The sequence below is a fragment of the Thamnophis elegans genome, chromosome 9 (assembly GCF_009769535.1).
Source record: "Thamnophis elegans isolate rThaEle1 chromosome 9, rThaEle1.pri, whole genome shotgun sequence".
Taxonomy (NCBI): domain Eukaryota; kingdom Metazoa; phylum Chordata; class Lepidosauria; order Squamata; family Colubridae; genus Thamnophis; species Thamnophis elegans.
In genome coordinates this window covers 18,266,599-18,286,372 of record NC_045549.1, presented here as the reverse complement: position 1 = coordinate 18,286,372, position 19,774 = coordinate 18,266,599, and the positions used below count along the sequence as shown (strand labels likewise).

Genomic DNA, 19,774 nt, shown 5'->3' with positions numbered 1-19,774 from the left:
CTGCTGCTTCCTTTCCTCCTTTTACGTTTTCTCCTTTTTTTTTTTTTTACATAAAATAAGTTTGGGAGTTAATTATAAAGGTTAATGTATAAGATTTTCAAACACTGGGAAAATAGTGTACTAAGACAGGGGTCCCCAGCCCCAGCCGTGGCCTGATACTCTCATCCACAGCCTGATACTGTTTCGCGGCATGCCAGCAACCTGGTGATGCAAGCAAGCAAGTTTTGTCTACACATGTGTGAGATCTAGATAACACGCAAAACCATTCATCCCCCCCACCACCACTGATCCGTGGAAAAATTGTTCTCCAAAAAAGGCAAGACCAAAAATAAGCAATGACTAAGATTTATAGAATGGGGATTAGAATTATATACAAAATCATAACAGTGAAAATGTGTAAGACAAAAAATATGATTATATTGGTAAATACTGAATAGACCAATTGTAAATAAGCATCGTGGTTATAATATTTAACTTTATATTCTAGTATGTAAGGCAAAGACGTTGCCAGGACGGTTTCACTGTGTCCAATGTTTTAATGTGTGTTTAATAAAAAAAACCTTCTTTTTTTAAAAAAAAAATGTTCTCGCTGAAATTGGGCCCTGGTTAGAGGTGGTGTTCTACCGGTTTGAACCGGTTAGCCCGAACTAGTAGAAGAAATTGCAGGTGGGACCGCTTACCCACACTCTATTTTGTCCTATTTAGGAACATTTTTTTGAGCAAAGCGCATGTGAGGAAGGCTGGGTGCATGAGTTGGACAGGGCGCGTGCATGCATGCGCACATATATACATTTGCGAACTGGTAGGGAAGGTAAATGAAAACCACCCCTGACCCTGGTGCAAAAAACGTTGGAGTTCTCTGAACTAAGAGACTGAAGCTTAAGATCTGGTGAATGCAACAGGAAGGCAATTACAAAATGCTGTGACTTGAATAAGCGCTGTGGTTCTTTATTTAGTTTTGAAATACTTGGTTTGCATTGATCCAGGCACTGTCCTGTGTTTGCAGTGGCATAGAAAGGCAGTGGCTTCTCAAGAGAGAGGAAACTTTAAAAGTCCACTTTATAAAAACAGGACGTTTTTACAGCAGATCTGGTGCCTGGGAGACAACCAGTGGTGGGTACTGGATCCCATTCCTACTGGTACGGTTGGAACGGGCATGCGTCTTAGCGCCTTTGCGATGCTCCAGCTGCTCAGCGGAGCATTGTGCAGGTGCTGTACATGCCGTGCACATGCACGGAAGCGCTGAAGACTTAAAAAACCAGTAAGGAGCTCGGGCGGGCAGGTGGGTCCTCCAGACACCGTACCAGAACGGTATCCAGTGCTCTGGGCAGGCTCTGGTACGCCCGTACCGAGGTGTACTGCCTGCACCCACCACTGGAGACAATATAAGAAAGTGCTTATTGACAGAAGAGAATATTTGTAGCTTAGGACTCAACTGAACTGAAGGTGCTTAGCGTTGTGAGATGGGTAGCTACACAAAATAAATACATAAATAAATGATCTTTTCTAAAGCCTGCCAAAAAGAAATGCATGTTTCAGAGCACCGCAACACATATCACTTCAGCCTGCTATATAGAGGCCAAACTTAATTCTGGTTATAATCAGATTTTCGAATTCTGGTAAATTCGAGGAGAAACATGGTTATCACTTAGCATCACTGCAGCCAAAACATCTTTTAAAGCAATAAAAGTGAATAACTAACGATGGAAAAGAAAGCAAGCAGAATTACATGCCTATATTGTACTCTTAATATTCAGCCAAATGCAGATTCATCTGCCCCAAACATTCTTATACTTTTTCACTCCTGTATTAGTATTTTTTTCATTTAAAAGGCAAGCATTCCAAAACAAGTCTCATTGCTTCAGAATCGTTTAATTCCATTAAACAAAGTAGTAAAACAAATGAAAGAACTTCAGCAGATAAATATAAATTACAAGCAATGAGATTCGTGAGAAACTTTTTTTTTAAACCCTTTGAAATATTGCCCTGCCTTGTGTTATAAAATACATGGGGCTACACACTTACTTCTACCACTATCCAGAATACCTTGCAGGTTAAACATTAAAGATCCTTTCTGTTAAATGTACCATAAACGAAAGAACACCGTGCACTCAAAATATAAGTTGCCCTCTCAAAGTTAACCCCCATTTCATTTGCCATTAGAAAGAGAAAAAAAGAAAGAAAAAGGAAACCAGTCAAGGAAGTACAAATGCAGTGATTTATCGCCACCTCAAGGTACTTTGAGGTATCACACCTCCAAATTCCCCCCCCCCCCAAAAAAAAATTTATTGTCAAACGTAGCCATAGTAGGCCAACCAGGCCGGACAATTAAAACTCCCTCCCACATTAAACATACCTTTTTGGTAACTAGAAACCATTATGAATCCTTCCCCTATCACTATGTAATGACATTTTTCAAAAAAGAAACACATCCAGAAATGGTGGTCTAATTGCTTTATTTATTAGATTGATTGACTGACGGATTGATTGACTTGGAACCTCTTTTTCTGCATGTGGCATACATAATATTCCACCTTACATTTTCCCCTATAACATTCTCTTGGTTGGTTTGGTTTGACAGATTGACTAGTCTAAATAATAAGGTAAAGGTTTCCCTCGCACATATGTGCTAGTCGTTCCCGACTCTAGCGGGCGGTGCTCATCTCTGTTTCAAAGCGAAAAGCCAGCGCTGTCCAAAGACATCTCCGTGGTCATGTGGCCAGCATGACTAAACGCCGAAGGTGCACAGAATGCTGTTACCTTCCCACCAAAGGTGGTTCCTATTTTTCTACTTATAAGCTGAGACATGTAACAGGATCTTACTCCATTACGCGGCACTAGGCATTCGAACTGCCAAACTGCCAACCTTTCTGATCATCAAGCTCAGCGTCTTAGCCGCTGAGCCACCACGTCCCTTGTAAGGTCCAAATAATACCTAATGCCTAATTCTGAGGTAAACTAGAACTTGGGCTTTGCCTGTGCCAGTTCAAAACCTTAACTGACTCTCTTTCAACTAGAACAGTTCTAAACAAATTAAAAATACCTGGAAAGAGTAAATTAGTATTTTTAAAAAGTAACTGGGAAGGTCTTCTTTTAGTATGAAACACAGAGAGTTCTCTGCCAAATTTTACCCTCTACAAAAGGGACTTTTGAGGGGGAAGGGATGGGGGCATCAGTTTAATCTTTCTCAGAAAATATTTTTTAAAATCAGTGGAGAAAACAAAAAACATAGTGCTTATCTTACAAAATGTTTGATGGCAAAGAGGTATTTTATACAGAAAATACCTCTTCTGTATATGTTAAAAACGAGCCAGCTACAGTTTTAAAGTCAGCAGGCCCTGATTTTAAAACTCCATTGAGTGACTCCACACTGCCCAACCCCAAAACCATCCCTTGAAGATTTGCAAAAAGTCCTTTGTGTGAAAACAGAACAACTAACAGACATGAAGATGTTGTCAACTTTCTAGAGAAATCTGTTTTTCCTTGTCTTTATTGCTCCCTTCTTAGTTTTGCCATCACTCTATTTGAAAATGTACAATCATGGGTGAAAACATTATCTAGAGCAGTGGTAGTCTGCCTGGTCCCTACCGCCCACTAGTGGGCGTTCCAGCTTTCATGGTGGGCGGTAGGGATTTGCTGTAACTTTGCTTTATAAATTTTATAAAGTAAACTTACTTCCCTACTTTATAAATCACCTTTACTGAGAAACTGGTGGGTGGTTAGAAAATTTTACTACTAACAGAAATACAAAAGTGGGCGGTAGGTATAAAAAGGTTGACTACTCCTGCTCTAGAGTCTTAGATGAGAAGCACATCAGGAAAATAAATCTGCATAAATTCTGACAATTTTTATAAGAGTGAAGAATCTGCAGTCCACATAATAAATTGTCCCAGCCCCCGCAAATACTCTAAAATAAAGCTCTGAACTAAATTTAGAAAGTTTGAAGAACCATGTGTATTATGTTCAGTTTATATATAGCTGAAAGTACTTAAAACAAAAGTCAAACATTAGCATCCTAATAATCAATTAAGTACATTTAATTTAGGATTTTACTATGGAAATGAATTGAAATCTTCGATTGGAAATATATCTACTAAAGGTAATCTTCAGCTTACAACTGTTGGTTTAACAACGGTTCAACGTTGTAGTGGTCCTGGAAAAAGAGGTGTACGACTCTCATCACACTTATTATTCTCTCTCAGTCACATGGTCACAATTTGGGCACTTTTCAACCACTTCACATTTATGACTGGTTAGAGCACCCTAAGCAGGGGTGGTTCCGGCTGCCGCTACTGCTGGTTCACTCAGGGACGCACTTCGTGCGCAAATGAGCAGTGCAACAAAAATTGCTCTGCACATGTGCAGAAGGCAAAAATAAGATGGCACCATCTACAGAACTGGTTCGTGGGCGTGGCAGGCCTGGATCGCTGCCGGTTCCAGGTAGACAAATTACTACTGGTTCGGCTGAACTGTCTGAACCCACCTCTGACCCTAAGTAAACATAATTTCGATTTGTAACTTTTCCAGTAGCAATCATATAACCACCGCAGTGATTCACTTAACAAGTGCAGTAAAAGTTGGCATATAATCAGGTCCAGTTATGCTTTATGATGACTTGCTTTATGACTGCACCAGTTTACTATGGAAATTCTGGTCCAAATTGTGGTTGTAAGTCAAGGACCACCTGCCTAGCTTAACAGCCTATAGTTTTCTTTCCTTATTAGATTTCAGCAGTACAATCCAATACGTTTTCACTTGGAAATTTCCCACCGAGTTAATGAAGTCAACCTTTTAATAAGTTTGCTTTGTTGCTGTGTTATTGCAGCCTAAGGAAAAACAAAAGGAAGATCTGAAAACTTGCTAATATGCTTGTTTTAGACTTGCCAAATTGCTATGTGCATAATCATAATTGTTATGTTCTACCTACAGATGATCATAAGGGGAGAAAAACAATAATTACAAGCTTGATTTTTAGTGTAACGGTGCCTTATTTATTTATTTATTTATTTAATCAACTTCTAGATTCCAGTCTAATGTAAGTCTAAAATTTTGAAACAGAAGCCTACTAAAGGAGAGAATGTTCATTCCACTGAAAAATCGAACTTAGAGGAGTCATTCCTAGATAGTGCTCTTACTAGTGACAGCAAAGGCAGCAAGACTAATGTGATGATTAGCGTCTTTTAAAAAATCCAGCAAGATTTTTTTAAAAACCCAATACTGGTTGTCTTATATGCCAGACTGGTTACCTTATTTGCAAATGGCTTAGTAGCTAATGGCAAAAGTGTAATAGCTATGTGTAAAAGGATGTCCTACTGAGAATGCCACATTCTATTCAGGGTTAGCAGCAGCAAAGCACATTATGATTACTTGAGTTTACATTACTAGTACATGAACAGGACAGTCCTGTGACTATACCAGCTATGGGAAGCAACCAGCTATGGGGAGCAACCAAGCTGGTGACAAGACACTCCTGGCAAATGTGTTCATTTAGGCTCTTGATAACAATGATAAAACTATATGTACCACTATTCAATTCTGAATATTTCTAAGAATATTTCTAATACTTCTACAGCATATAGTTAGTTCTTCTTTAGCAACCACAGTTGGGACTGTCAAATCAGTTGTTAAGTGAAGTGGTTGCTCTGTGACTATGGTTATGATCACACTTCAGCTCTCCTTGGCTCAACAGAGCTAAAACAAATAAAATATAAAAAGATGAAAAGATAGACAGAGAAGGAAATTCTTCTACCCTAACTTCTTTCTCCAGAAAACCACTTCTCCCTGGAAAAACTTCCCCTAGGGGGAAAGACCCCTATCTATGGAAAACAATTCTTTAAAACATATCAGGTTTAAGAGCCATTCAATATGCAGTCTAGGCCAACGTATCATATCCATGCCATAGGCAACAGATTTTTTCCTCATTCTTCTTGTTCTATATATTATTATTTACTGAGTTTCTAACCCATCTTTCTTGCAGAAGAAAGCTCACTTTTCTTCCATTATTAAACTCAAGGCAATACAAACTAAGATTTCACATTCTTAAAGGTAAATGTTCCCCTAGCACATATGTGCTAGTCCTTCCCAACTCTAGGCAGTGGTGTTCATGTCCATTTCAAAGATGACGAGCCAGCGCTGTCTGAAGATGTATCCATGGTCATATGACCGGCATGACTGAACACTGAAGGAGCAAGGAACACTGTTACCTTCCCGCCAAAGGTGGTTCCTATTTCTACTTGCATTTTTACGTGTTTTCGAAACCGCTAGGTTGGCAGAAGCTGGGACAAGTAACAGGAGCTAACTCTATTATGTGACACTAGGGATTTGAACCACCGAATTGCCGACCTTTCTGATTGTCACGTTCAGTGTCTTAGCCACTGAGCCACCACGTCCCTTAACCACTGAGGCACATTCTTACGTCTATATAAATTGACTCAACATATAGTTGTACTTATGGACATGCAATTGCTGGGTCATGGTGTTACACAATGAGGACAGCCCTGAATGTCTGCTCTGTCTTAACTAGAAGTATATGTGCAGTGGGATGTATAGAGACATAAGGTGTATTTTTTGTGTCATATGTTACATACTGTATTTTTCAGACTATAAGACGCACCGGTTTATAAGACGCACCAAGATTTCAGAGAGATAAGTAAGAATTTTTTTTGGGTATTCCCTCAGCCCCCAGCAGCACTCTGCAGGCTTCAGCAGGGCTGAGGGAAGGCAAAAAACCCTCCGTTTTTACAAACAATGGGCCGTTTTTCGCAAAAATGGTTTCAGGAGGCCAAAAATGGCTGCGTTCGGTGTATAAGATGCACCAATATTTCCACCCTCTTTTAAGGGGGGGGGGAAAGGTGCGTCTTATACTCTGAAAAATACAGTAATACCAACATGTCAAGTCAATATATGAATAAATTCCATAATCAGCAAAACCATGCTTCTTGTGTTAAAATGGTAGTCTTCATTCTTCAGAACAATTCTACTTTACAGGGGATCCAGTTGTGAAAGTGCACTTTATTAATTTTGATACGCATTTCTGTTTTGTATAGTTTCGTATTGCATTTGAAAATTAAACTTTCAACCAAAGTAAAGCACAAATCTGGACTTGGTATCAAATTTTATCAGGTATCATCAATATATAAAACATTTGAATTCAAAATCAGGGACCAAACCAAAACCTTCAATGATTTACCTGGTTGCTTAGAAGACTCCCAGCTTGGGGTTTTCTCAGCATACTGAGGTCCTGTGGATTTGAATGCAGCTCCAGACTCAGCTGAAATAGGCCTATTGGCCCCATTTTCTGGGTTTTCAGGCATGCTTCTTACAGCAGCAGCAGTATAACTAGTGAATTGTGTGGGTTCCAAAGAATCACTGTTTGAAGAAAAAACATATTAGTTTAGCACAATCCCCAAACAAGCACAAGGATTCAATGAAAATGTTCCTTTAGATAAATACAAAGAAAATTACTTTTAATTATAAGCAGAAAGACTGGCCCTTCACTGTTCGTCCTCAATTTGGCACACAGTGCTGCAAATCTCATAGGACATCCTAATCCATACCTTGTATGCCATCCATATGCAAACTACGTTTCAATAGCAATAGCAATAGCAGTTAGACTTATATACCGCTTCATAGAGCTTTCAGCCCTCTCTAAGCGGTTTACAGAGTCAGCATATTGCCCCCAACAACAATCCGGGTCCTCAGAGATTAACTGCAACTTATTAAGATCTCATTTAAAGTTAGTGTCTTTCTACTTGTATTAACAAGACCCCGAATTCTGAGCTTACTAAGACATGCTAAGACATGCTCATGTGAAAACACATTCTGATTGTTTTTGACAATAAATATAGTGGCATTTCTTCAAGTCCAGAAGATTCGTTTTCACAGTGTATAAAACAAAGTTTAGAGTTTGGATTATGAATATAATGGTCTCCCAGTCCATGTGTTCATATTACACTTTCTTTAAAATAAGGAAGGCCAAACCAGGCATATAACATTTGAGGGACTTCCTGTTTATTTAGGTAAAGGTTCCCCCAGACCTGTGTGCTAGTTGTTTCTGGCTCTAGAGGATGGTGCTCATCTCCATTTCTAAGCCGAAGAGCCAGCACTGTCCAAAGACTTCTCTGGGGTCATGTGGCCGGCATTACTAAATGCCGAAGGCTCATGGAACGCTGTTATCTTCCCACCAAAGGTGGTGATTATTTTTCTACTTGCATTTTTTACATGCATTCGAATTGCTAGGTTGGCAGAATATAGCAATAGCAATAGCAGTTAGACTTATATACCGCTTCATAGGGCTTTCAGCCCTCTCTAAGCGGTTTACAGAGTCAGCATATTGCCCCCAACAACAATCCGTGTCCTCATTTTACCCACCTCGGAAGGATGGAAGGCTGAGTCAACCCTGAGCCGGTGAGATCTGAACAGCCGAACTGCAGAACTGCAGTCAGCTGAAGTAGCCTGCAGTGCTGCATTTAACCACTGCGCCACCTCGGCTCTGTCCCGGCAGAAGCTGGGACAAGTAATGGAAGCTCACTTTGTTACGCTGCACTAGGGATTCGAACTGCTGAACTGCCAACCTTCTGATCGACAAGCTCAGCATCTTAGCCACTGAGCCACCGCGTCCCCTTGTTCATTTATTCCACCTCAAAGATTGGTTCTGGCTATTCGTGCATCCAGAATATATTTTACAGATTGCATTTAATATCCATTATTTATCTGATGAAAATTTCAATTCAGCAAATATGAATGTTAACAAGCCTTAAAGCAAAAAAATATTATGTGTATCATATACATAACTGGTAAGATTACTGATTTATGAAAAGTGAGAAATGAAGCAATTGTGGGGGAAAAAATAAGTTTACATTTTGGGAAAGGACAAGTTTTTCTTGGATATAGTTCTAAGTTTGCATACAGGTTAAGTCACTTTGGAAATTCTATATTTTCACTATTAAAACATTGGTCTGATTTAGTAAATCTGCTTGAAAACATTCCAAAAGAAGTAAGAAGAAAGCATCCTCAAAGTATACATTACAATAATTACAGTGTTTGTCTTGCTCTCTTGGGATCTTTCTAAATACAGATAGTCCTTGACTTATGACCACAATTGAGCCCCAAAAATCTGTTGCTAAGTGAGACAGTTAAGTGAGTTTTTGTCCCATTTTGTGACCTGTCTTGACACAGTTGTTAACTGAATCCCTGCAGTTGTTAAATTAATAACATGTTTGTCGCTTTCCCATTGAGTTTGTTTGCCATAAGCTTGCAAGAAGTGATCACAACCCAGGATTCTGAAACCGTCATAAATATGAGTCAGTTGCCAAGGGTCAGAATTTTGATCACGTGACCATGGGAATGCTGCAATGGTTGTAACTGTGGAAAAGAGTCATAGGTCACTTTTTTCCAGTACCATTACAACTGGTAAGTAGTGCTGGTAAGTTGGGGCATGCATAAGCACACCACCGTGTCTAATGTCCCTGTCCTACTGTCCCCATTTATTTATCCCCATTTCCTGTGTTCTTATTCATGTTTATTCTTATTCCTGTTATCTTAGTTTGTGAGTGACAAACTAAATAAATAAAATAAAAATAAACTTTGAACAGACACTAATGAATGGTTTTAAGGTGAGAACTATCTGTACGGCCAAAAGCATTTAAACATGTGAATGGATTCACGTGAAAAGTGGGATCAGCCATGCTAGTAAAGCTAAACTCCTAGGCATGAAACTAGAAACTGCAGGCATTTAAAGGGAGGAAAGGCTGAAATATAGCCGAACAATTGGCTTCACATGAAACTTTTGATTTATGGCACACGCTCTGCCTATTGAGGTTGGCAGGAGTCCTTCTGTCAACATTTGCAGTAGACCTCACACACCAATAATATTGGAACTAGTTTTGTAAGGCGTTCATTACCAAAACAGAGAACATTTTGAGTTCCTGTGGCTGCATTCCCTCTGGGTTTCCTTCCAGGGTTAATCTTCATATTATGCTTAAGTAATCGTGGAAATGTTATCAATATGCAACATGATGGGGTTTTTTTTAAAAAAAAAAATCAGCTACTTTCTATAGCAGTTTGCTTTCTAACATAATTCGGTGCATTGGAGATTGATTAATGGATCATGGTTTAAGGGAAGAAAAGAGCAGAAGAATTGGGCATCTGTCAAGTTACCATATACAGCAAAAAGATACCAGAGCGCACATGAGGGCAACTGGATATATTTTTTCAAGTAAATCTATTTTCATCATCAACAAAGAGTTCAGGGGAAGGAAGGAAGGAGGGCATCTTTTCTTCTGAATTTAAACTCCTTCGGAGCTCAACAGGATATTCATTTAAATTCCTACATGTAACTTCAAGGCCTCCATCAAACATTTAGAGTATATTAATTACTGTATTTTAATCTAATTGCATTTTTTCTTTTTTAAAAAAACATAGCATTTATTGAATCTTCTAACACTTAAAAGATAAAACACAAATGTACACTTATAACAGCTTTTCCATATTGGTATTCATGTCTTTCGTAACAATCATATTTACAAAAAACATCTATCTCTATATCATTATCCTAAGTTATATCTTATTAAAATACTCTCTATATATTATGCTTTTACTGTTTGTACCTTACGTTTTACACTTACTCTCAAGCCAGGAAGAAACCGAGTACTATCAAATTTGGAATAGATAATATTCCTGGCTTGAGTGCATTTTTTCTATCCATAACAGATGGATTATCTATTAATTTATCCAACTTTCAAAGCTTATAAAGCTATGCTAAATAACCAGCACACCAATATACCTCTGTGATATGCTATCATATTGTCTTCCACCCTTCCTCTGCACAGACGCCTTTACATCCGGATAGAGAAGAAATGTATTGTGAGTAAAGGAATGTGCATCCATGCTATTCCAGCCCTTCCTATGAATTATTCGGCTCCACTATGGTGCTCCTCAGCCAGAACAATGGCATTCTTCCCGTTTTCCATTTTGCATACTACATCTAGCAACTCTTGGACAGCATGGGAAAAGACAGAGATGAAAAAAATCTGTTTCCCTGAAAATAAGCCCTATCCAAAAAAATAAGCCTTAACATGTTTTTACACATGCACCTAATATAAGCCCTACCCAAAATAAACCCTATTTAACAGCCTGCGCAGCTGCCCGGCCGCCTATTCTGTTTGGTTGCTCATGGTGCCACAGCCATGAGGCGAACCAGGATGTGGTGGATGTGTCCCATGCAACCTGCACCGGCTTACCTTAGAGCTCCTGCAGCCAGGCCGTCCATGCCCCACTTGCCTTGCGGTGGCGGCAGCAGTGGTAGCCATGTGTAGCAGGAACTCATGTGACTGCTGGCCCACTTCTGCTTACTTATGGAAATAGCGGAGCAGAAGGTTGAGTGGTTTGTTGGTGCCACAGCTGCAAGGCAAGGCAAGTGTTGGGTGGCCTGACTGCAGGAGCCCTGAGGTAAGCCGTGTGTGTGGGGGCACTCTCTGCCTCATGATGGCAGTACTAGTGCGCCATGTGGCCTTCTGCCCCGCCATAAGCAAGCAAAAGAAGTGGGCCTCCCATACATGGAGAAACACTCCCAAAAATAAGCCCTAGTGCTTATTTTCGGTCCCAAAACAAAATAAGACCCGATCTTATTTTTGTGGAAACACAGGTACTTCATATATACAAAAAGAAATAAAGAGAAGCCAAGGCACACTGATTACTTTCTTGATAAGGATTCCTTCTTTGCATTCCTAAATTACCAATTTGAATTGAAGCTGTAAAGTAGAAGTTATCTCCTCCAAATGTCCAACTCCAAAAGTGGCCATAGACAAGACAAAATGTCTGTGTGGTCAAAAATATTATTAATCTGAATTAATTTGAGGTTTCAGGCCCCCCTTGATACTTAGGCTATGGGTCCTTACTACAATGGCCTTCATTTCTTACCAAACTTTATTTATAGCAGAAACCCATGTGTGAACAAACTACCTGAATTTCAATAATATAAAACTTGTATCTAAAGTTATATGTGAAGTTACTATATTCATGGTTTCAAGATAAAGCAGTCTGCTTTAAATTATCAAGAAATCAAATTAAAACAAAGTGTAGCAGTCCAGCAATGGAATACTCAGAAACATCATTATCATTTAGTATATTTTAACTTATCTGCAGTGACTAATAAATTAGAGCAATAAAGACACGCAAGTCAAAGTTAATGAGATACATGTGAACTGAACCCTATCCTAGCTACTTCCCCATTTGTTGTATCTCCCCCAGGTAGAATTAAATTTATCAAGCAGATACAGTTTTCCAGGTAATAATTTTTGTTTCATTTCTCATTGTCCTAAAGTATAATCTTCTTTCTAAAGAACAGGCCTTTTAAAAGGGAACAAAGAGACATCTGTCACTTCCCAAGTCGCTTTCTTTGTGTATCAAACTTAGGAATTAAGATCTAATGCAATGCAAGACCAAATTGCATATTATTAATATATTATTATTATTTGCATATTATTAATTAATATTAGATATTGTATATCTAATGCAATGCAAGACCATATTCTTCCATCAAAGACCTATATACTGTACGAGTCAAAAAGAGGCTATGAAAATAACTACAGATTCCTCACATCCTGGACATAAATTGTTTCAATTTCTACCCTCAAAACGACGCTATAGGGCACTGCACACCAGAACAACTAAACACAAAGACAGTTTTTCCTCAAATGCCATCACTCTGCTAAACAACTAATCCCACAACACTGTCAATAATTTACTAAGACTGTATTACTATTATTTTTCTCTTCCTTCCTAGTACCTAACTCTTTCCAATTATGACTATAACCAGGTTGCTTGTATTTTTAAAATTTATATTGTTTTATTTGTTTCCTAGTATAATTTGATTGCTTATTAGTAATCTAGGACTATCACAAAGTGTTGTATCTTAAGATTCTTGATGAATGTATTCTATTTTACTTTTCTTTACGTACACTGAGATTATATGCACCAAAGACAAATTCCTTTTGAGAGCCGAGGTGGCGCAGTGGTTAAATGCAGCACTGCAGGCTACTTCAGCTGACTGCAGTTCTGCAGTTCGGCTGTTCAAATCTCACCGGCTCAGGGTTGACTCAGCCTTCCATCCTTCCGAGGTGGGTAAAATGAGGACCCGGATTGTTGTTGGGGGCAATATGCTGACTCCGTAAACCGCTTAGAGAGGACTGAAAGCCCTATGAAACGGTATATGTCTAACTGCTATTGCTATTGCTATTTTGTGTCCAATACACTTGGCCAATAATCTATTCTATTCTATCGCTTTTTAGGGAAGAAATACATTTTAAGATGGAGAAATTTAGGTTGAAGAGTTACTTAGATTCCAATTGTGAGATATTTAGTAAGAGAGATACCTCTTCCCTGCAAACTATCAAAAGCCATTTGTCCATTTCCAGAAAATTGTCAGACATCTGCTAGTGGTGTACAATCAAAGGAAGTGCCAACATTTCAGTAGGACCACCACCACTTTGGTTTTTATATGCCATAATTCTTCTAGGTTAGGTCCTCTGCCAAGAGGAGTTGGCTTCCCCATAAACAGTCTGGCCTGGAACTGGCCATGTTGCTGTATTTTTTCCAAGTGAATGTTCCCAAAATTAGAAGATTTCCATAAATAAGTAAGTTACATAAAAGCAAAATCCTTAAAATGGAAAACTGATTCAATGACCTCTGCAAGCTAAAGACACACACAAAGCCATTACCCAATTTTATTTGTGTGTTCTGATCAGTCTTCTCAAAAGACTTCTCCTACACAAGTATTTTTAAATGCTGGTGTTTAGTACACCAGTATCTGGTATATTGTATCAAGCACACCAGTATATAGTATACATATAGTACAGGGGTGTCAAATTTGATTTCATTGTGGCCCGCCTCAGGGTTGCTTGACCTCAGGGGTGGGGTGGGTATGCCCAGAGTGGGCATGGCCAGCTTGACATCACTTTTGGCGGGGACATCTGTGATGGTCTGAGCGTTCTGCCAGCGAAAACGGGCTCCTGAGCTCCGTTTTTGACCGTTACCGCCTCCTGCCACCCTGTACGAAGCTCGGAGGGGACTGAGCACAGCCTCCCCCCCAAGCTGTTTTTTCTGGCAGAGTTTGGCAGAAGACCATCATGACCAAAAACAGAGCCTGGGGGAGCATCATGTAACCCTCTCAAGTTCCGTTTTCACTGGCAGTTGGACATTCCTTGTTGTTTCCAGCGTGGCCCCATGGACCAGACCTAAGCACCCCACAGGCTGCATCCGGCCCCCGGGCCTTGAGTTTGACACCCCTGATCTAGTATAAAGGATTCCTTTGGTGGTGTTGTTGTTGTTGTTATTATTATTAACCCATTTAACCTTCTCCCTTGATTCACCTGGATGATTCAGGGTCAGCCAGGTTCTTTTAAAAAATGTGTTTATGGGCATTCCCCCCCCCTTTATTTGTACCAGAACCGTTCACTTATCAAGGCATTGTGCTGCTTTGAAACTGGAACGAAGAAACAAATGTCAGGTTGTATAAAGCATTGTCTAACCAGAAAATGTCCTAGAATCTCATATATTGGTATTTTTACAAAAATACGCCAAGGAGGGACTCCTTCTCTTTCTTAATAATAACTAGCAAATTGAACAAAATCCATCATCTGTACAGGCAAACTGATGTGTGTCTTGCCCAATCTCTAGAACTAATGCACCGTCATTTACAGAACACCCAGACCAAGATAATCATTTCTTAAATCTTAGCAACCCACACAGAAATTTAAATATTCTAAGCAGAGCGCAATCTCATCTATGCTTAGGATAAATTTATAAGCACAGGAAGGATAAAGTCAGTTTCTTTTGCCAACTGTCATAAGCCAGTGATGGCTAACCTTTTTTTGGCTCGGGGGCCAAAAGCATGCATGCCCACACCCATAATTCAACCCCCCCCACCTTGCACATGTGCACATGACCCGCCTCCTGTCCCGACCCCCGTGCATGTGTGCTGAAGCTTGTGGAGGCGAAAATGGCCTGCGCCGCCCGACCCCCCCCCCCAGCAAGCCAGAAACAGCCTGTTTCCAAACTTCCCGTAGGCCCGGTAGGCCCTAGGCTTTGGAGGCTTTCCTGAAGCCTGTGGAGGGTGATAACAGCCTCCCCTGGCCCTTCAAAGGCCAAAAATCAGCTGCCTGGCGTATGCATGCTCGTTGCAGCTGACATAGGGTACCAGCTTGCATGCCCTCAGAGATGGCTCCATGTGCCATCTGTGGCACGCAGGCCACGGGCTTGCCATCACAGTCATAAGCCCATGATGGATGAGAATTTTAAATCAGATTCTGATATTCAATCTAAAAAGCATCTGAGTTACAAAAGAAATGACTTCAACTCTGATAGCAAAAAATATTTTCAACCTATTTTGAGTCCTTTTATATTGATCCCAATTTTAATTGTTAAGAAACACAGTCACTCGTTATAATTCTGGGGGTGAATAGGGTGAACTAGAAAAGTTGAAAGATATCCATGCCATTCTCTTACTCAATATCATAAGAAAATCACTCGTCTGGGAACCCTGATTTACCAAATGTGAGGCCGTGATGATCGGTCATAAGATGTCAGACTTTCCATGAAGTGTTACTTCTAAATGGCCATTGATGAAACCATCCAGATTTCTTCAATTTTAAGAGTTAATGTGGAATCAACTTTTGAACTAAATATTAAGGAATGGCTTCACTTAAATCCAGCTAAAATTGTTATTTTTGAAATATTTATTTTAATTTTTTTAAAAAAATATTCTGTGTTTTGCAATTTGTGGAATTTTAAACAAAGGAAACTATTCTTAAAATATAACCATTGTTTCACAATGTTTGCGGCTGTGAGAAAAATATTTGGAAAAATTGCCTGGATATGGCAACATAAAAAATGCTTGGTTCCAGACACACAAAAAAACACAAAGGCGAAATTCTACAGAAGAGATTCGTATTTCTCTCCTTTTAAATAACTCTATACTGTAAAATTATAAAGATTAATGTTTATATTAGTAAAGGCAACATTGTTCTAGCAGAATCTAAAGAAAAAGAAAGAACAGTTAGGCATATGAAAAAGTAGAAGTGGAGAAGATAAATAAGAAGACAAAATGACTCGAGATTGTTTGGCCTCTTGTGCTGATAAGAGTATGTAAAAGTCTAAAAACCCAAATCATTCAAAGCTATTCTGTCTTTTTCCTCCGATACAGAGTATTTTGGAAAAGCAGCTTCCTAACATCATTCCAAACAATAATCTTTTTTTTGGGGTATGAAATTAAAATTTACAAAGATGTCAGTATGATCACACGTAGTCCTCAACTTACAATCGTTCATTCAGCAACCATTTGAAATTATAACGGTGCTGAACGAAAGCAGCTATGACTGCTGCCCAAAGTTACAGCCTTGTAACAGTCACATGATCAAAATGTGGGCACTGGCAGCATGCCCACCGTAATCATGGTGGGGGTGCTGCAACTCCCTTACCTATCTCCATCTCCGGCTTGGTTGCTCTATAAATAGGGATATCAAACTTGCGGTGTCACGTTGTCGTCACGTGAGGTATTGTGACCCCCCCCCTTCGTTAAAACCAGGGTGGGCGTAGCCAGCGTGTGATGCATCTGACTCGCTGGCCACAAGTTTGACACCCCTACTCTATAAAGTGGCACTTAACCATACCACTGAGCCTAAAGTAGCTTTCAGCACTTTCAGACCCAGGTATCTGCTTCAACCCTTGTTCTGCCACTGCCACTCACAAATATCACCTTGCATCGTTCTCTAAAGCGGTGGTCTCCAACTTTTAGGGCACCAGAGACCAGGTCCATGGAGAGAGTTTTTCTGTGGACCGGAGGGGGCTTGGTTTCATGTACTACCTGCGTTCCATGGATTGGGTTCTCGTTTGTGTGGCCTGTTTCTGGCATGTTGCGGACTAGTCCTGGTCCACGGACCGGGGGTTGGAGACCCCAACTCTTAAGGTACACAAGAGTTGAGTAATGGTGCAATTGCTCCACTGCTCAGTCCTCTTGAGGATCTACCATATGCTGCTTATTTTCAGTTGTTTTTCTGCTGCTGTGGAGAAGTGTCTACAACATCTCCAAGGCAGCTTGGTCATGTCGGGTCTTCTTTCTCGGAACCTGTTTGTGCAGAACTTCAGAACAATGTGGTGCAACTTTGGAAGGCTTTGGAAGTCTCACAGAATTTCAGGTGGTTTTGGAAGCTTCATGAAAGTTGGGAAGTCTTGGGATTCAAGTCAGACCAGGGTTCCAAAGACTTCCACAGTAGCACTCACCTTTTGGGGAACTTCAGAAGCCCTACACAACTTGGGAAACATTTGGAAGCTGTGTGTGAACTCTTGTGGAGTCTCTGAAGTCTTTCAAAGTTGTCCTGGGTTTCTACAGTGTGCCAGGATTTTGCAGGCTTCAGAAGCCTACATGAATGGGTTCCAGAAAGGAAAGCTTGATGCAACTGGTAGCTGCTTCAGATGGGTCATGTGAATGTGTCCACAGAAGGAAACACCTCAAGTGCTGGACAGCAGGCGCAACTGGATCTTTTTCCCCCCAGAATTTTTTTTATTCTCTTACATACCATTTTAAGTATACATTCACATAATTGTTATTCTTTTTTACATTTATCATTCTTATACATGTATTATTTCATTTAATAGGTTGTAATATAGAGTTTGAGTTGCTTTATTTACCATCCTTTCCTCCTTTGTAATACCACCTTATTTTCCCTTTCTTTTCTCCTTCCCTCTCTTCTCTTTCTTCCTTTTTCTTCTCCTTCCCCTTCCTCCTTCCTTACCTTTCTCCTACTCCTACTCTTCCTCTTCCTCCCCTCTCTCCTTCTCTTCCTCTCCCTTCCATCCTCCTCTCCTCATCTCTTTCTTCTTTCCCCCATCTTCCTTTCATTTTCTCCTCCTTTCTCTCTTTCTTTTCTATTATTGTAGGTGTCTCTTTCAGAACTCAGTCTATGTTTCCTTGGGATGGTATCTCTGCAAACCCAAATATAATTTGATATCATTTCTTATTCCCTTACCTTCGCTAATCTATCCTAACTATATTCCCCCTCTACTTTATATCTTGCTTTTGGATATATATACTTATATATTTCATATTTTCTTTTCTGTTTTCTCCTTCTTCCGCAACTGCATCTTGAGAATGGTGCAAGGTACCATTGTGGGTGGCAGGTGATGGGCAGTGCAATGCAAGGCTTGGCTGGGGCAGCTGGGGTTTTTCATCACACTATAGCATACCCCTCCTACCACATGGCCTGTGTCAGGTCTCCCTCATCCCGAAGCACCCCAAAGTTTCACTTAACAAAGGACACAACTGATTAACAACTGCAGAGGAAAAAGGATGCTGTACTAGGGGACTCTATGGTGGGGGAACCGGACTTCTGGTCAGCAAAGGAAAAAGGACGCCGTGCTAGGAGGAGGCTATGGTGGGGAAAACAGACTTCCGGTCGGCTCCAGAATTAAACGGGGAGCTTCTGGTGAGGACATTTGTGGCTCTTTTGAGTGTTTAAGGTTGCCGACCCCTGACCTAGAGTTTTCTTGAAACACACAGTATGCCCAAGGGTGCGCAAACTTTGTATGCAACAGTCATCTAAAAGGCATGCCTAATTTACATCTCTTGAGGTTTTACTTCCACAGTAAAATTCAGGAAGAGCAAGTGAAGAATTGTTTCTCAGAGTCTTCAAAGATTCACTCAGTTCAAAGCAACCATCAACAAGGAATACAAAACTACAGAAGATATGGCATTGGTCAGAAGGATATTATATGTGCTGTCAGCACATGGCAGGTATAACTGTTAGTTAAAAGGCACAGGCCATAAAGTTTATGTTTGGTTGACGTGTTGCTTTCATGGCAAAGTTGCATTTTATAATTGAAAATAGTTGCACTATTTTCTTATTCATTCACAAGTAGAAAAGGTTTTTTATTCTTCCACAGTTTTCTATATCTTGCTATTATTAAATACAGACAGTAGCATTTTCATACATTACGAAGTTAACTCAAAGGTAACATGAACTCAGATTCGGGGAGGATCATATAACAAGAGCAGATGTATATACCGCTTTACAGTGCTTTACAGCCCTCTCTTAGCTGTCTACAGAGTCAGCATAAAAGAAAGGAAGGAAGGAAGAAAGGAAGGAAGGAAGGAAGGAAGGAAGGAAGGAAGGAAGAAGAAAGAAAGAAAGAAAGAAGAAAGAAAGAAAGAAGGAAGAAAGAAGAAAGAAAGAAAGAAAGAAAGAAAGAAAGAAAGAAAGAAAGAAAGATACTTTTTACTGGTCATGGAAAAGATACGAAGGTTTTTTAAATTTTCACAAAGTAAGCTTTTATATGCTCACATTTTGATAATCTGAATAATATGTACTTATGAAACATTTTAACAGTGAAATCATCCAAGTATCCCCAAGGAACTAGTTTATTAGACACAATAAATGAGTGAGCTGCATCTAAATCATCAAAACCTCTGCTTTGTTGGTTAAAATAAAACTTGCCAGAAAAGTTGGTTCTCATGTTATCATAGCTGTGGTCAGAAAATATGACACAAAGCAAAATGCACCAGCCCACCAGGAAACGTGAAGCGCTTTATGGAGTAGGTGGCAAATGTGTGAATAATCTTTTATTTGCTGTCCCATTTCCCAACTATTGCAGTCAGACTAAGTCAGTAAATATCAGGGGAATAGGAGAAAAAAAGGCTCTCTGTTCTAAGAATACTTCTTTAGAACAACATGTGGTTTCCACACTGGAGGAATTCTGCCAGTACCTCAATCCAGACCTATTG

General features: G+C 39.8%; 1 protein-coding gene across 1 annotated transcript in view; it reads right to left on the bottom strand.

Annotated features, from left to right (window-relative positions):
* Positions 1-19,774, bottom strand: part of PDLIM5 (PDZ and LIM domain 5) — a 150,145-nt gene that overhangs the window by 22,421 nt on the left and 107,950 nt on the right. Inside the window, exon 8 of the mRNA XM_032224129.1 lies at positions 7,190-7,368. Coding sequence (XP_032080020.1) covers positions 7,190-7,368 — 179 coding nt within the window. The remainder of the gene's footprint in view (positions 1-7,189; positions 7,369-19,774) is intronic.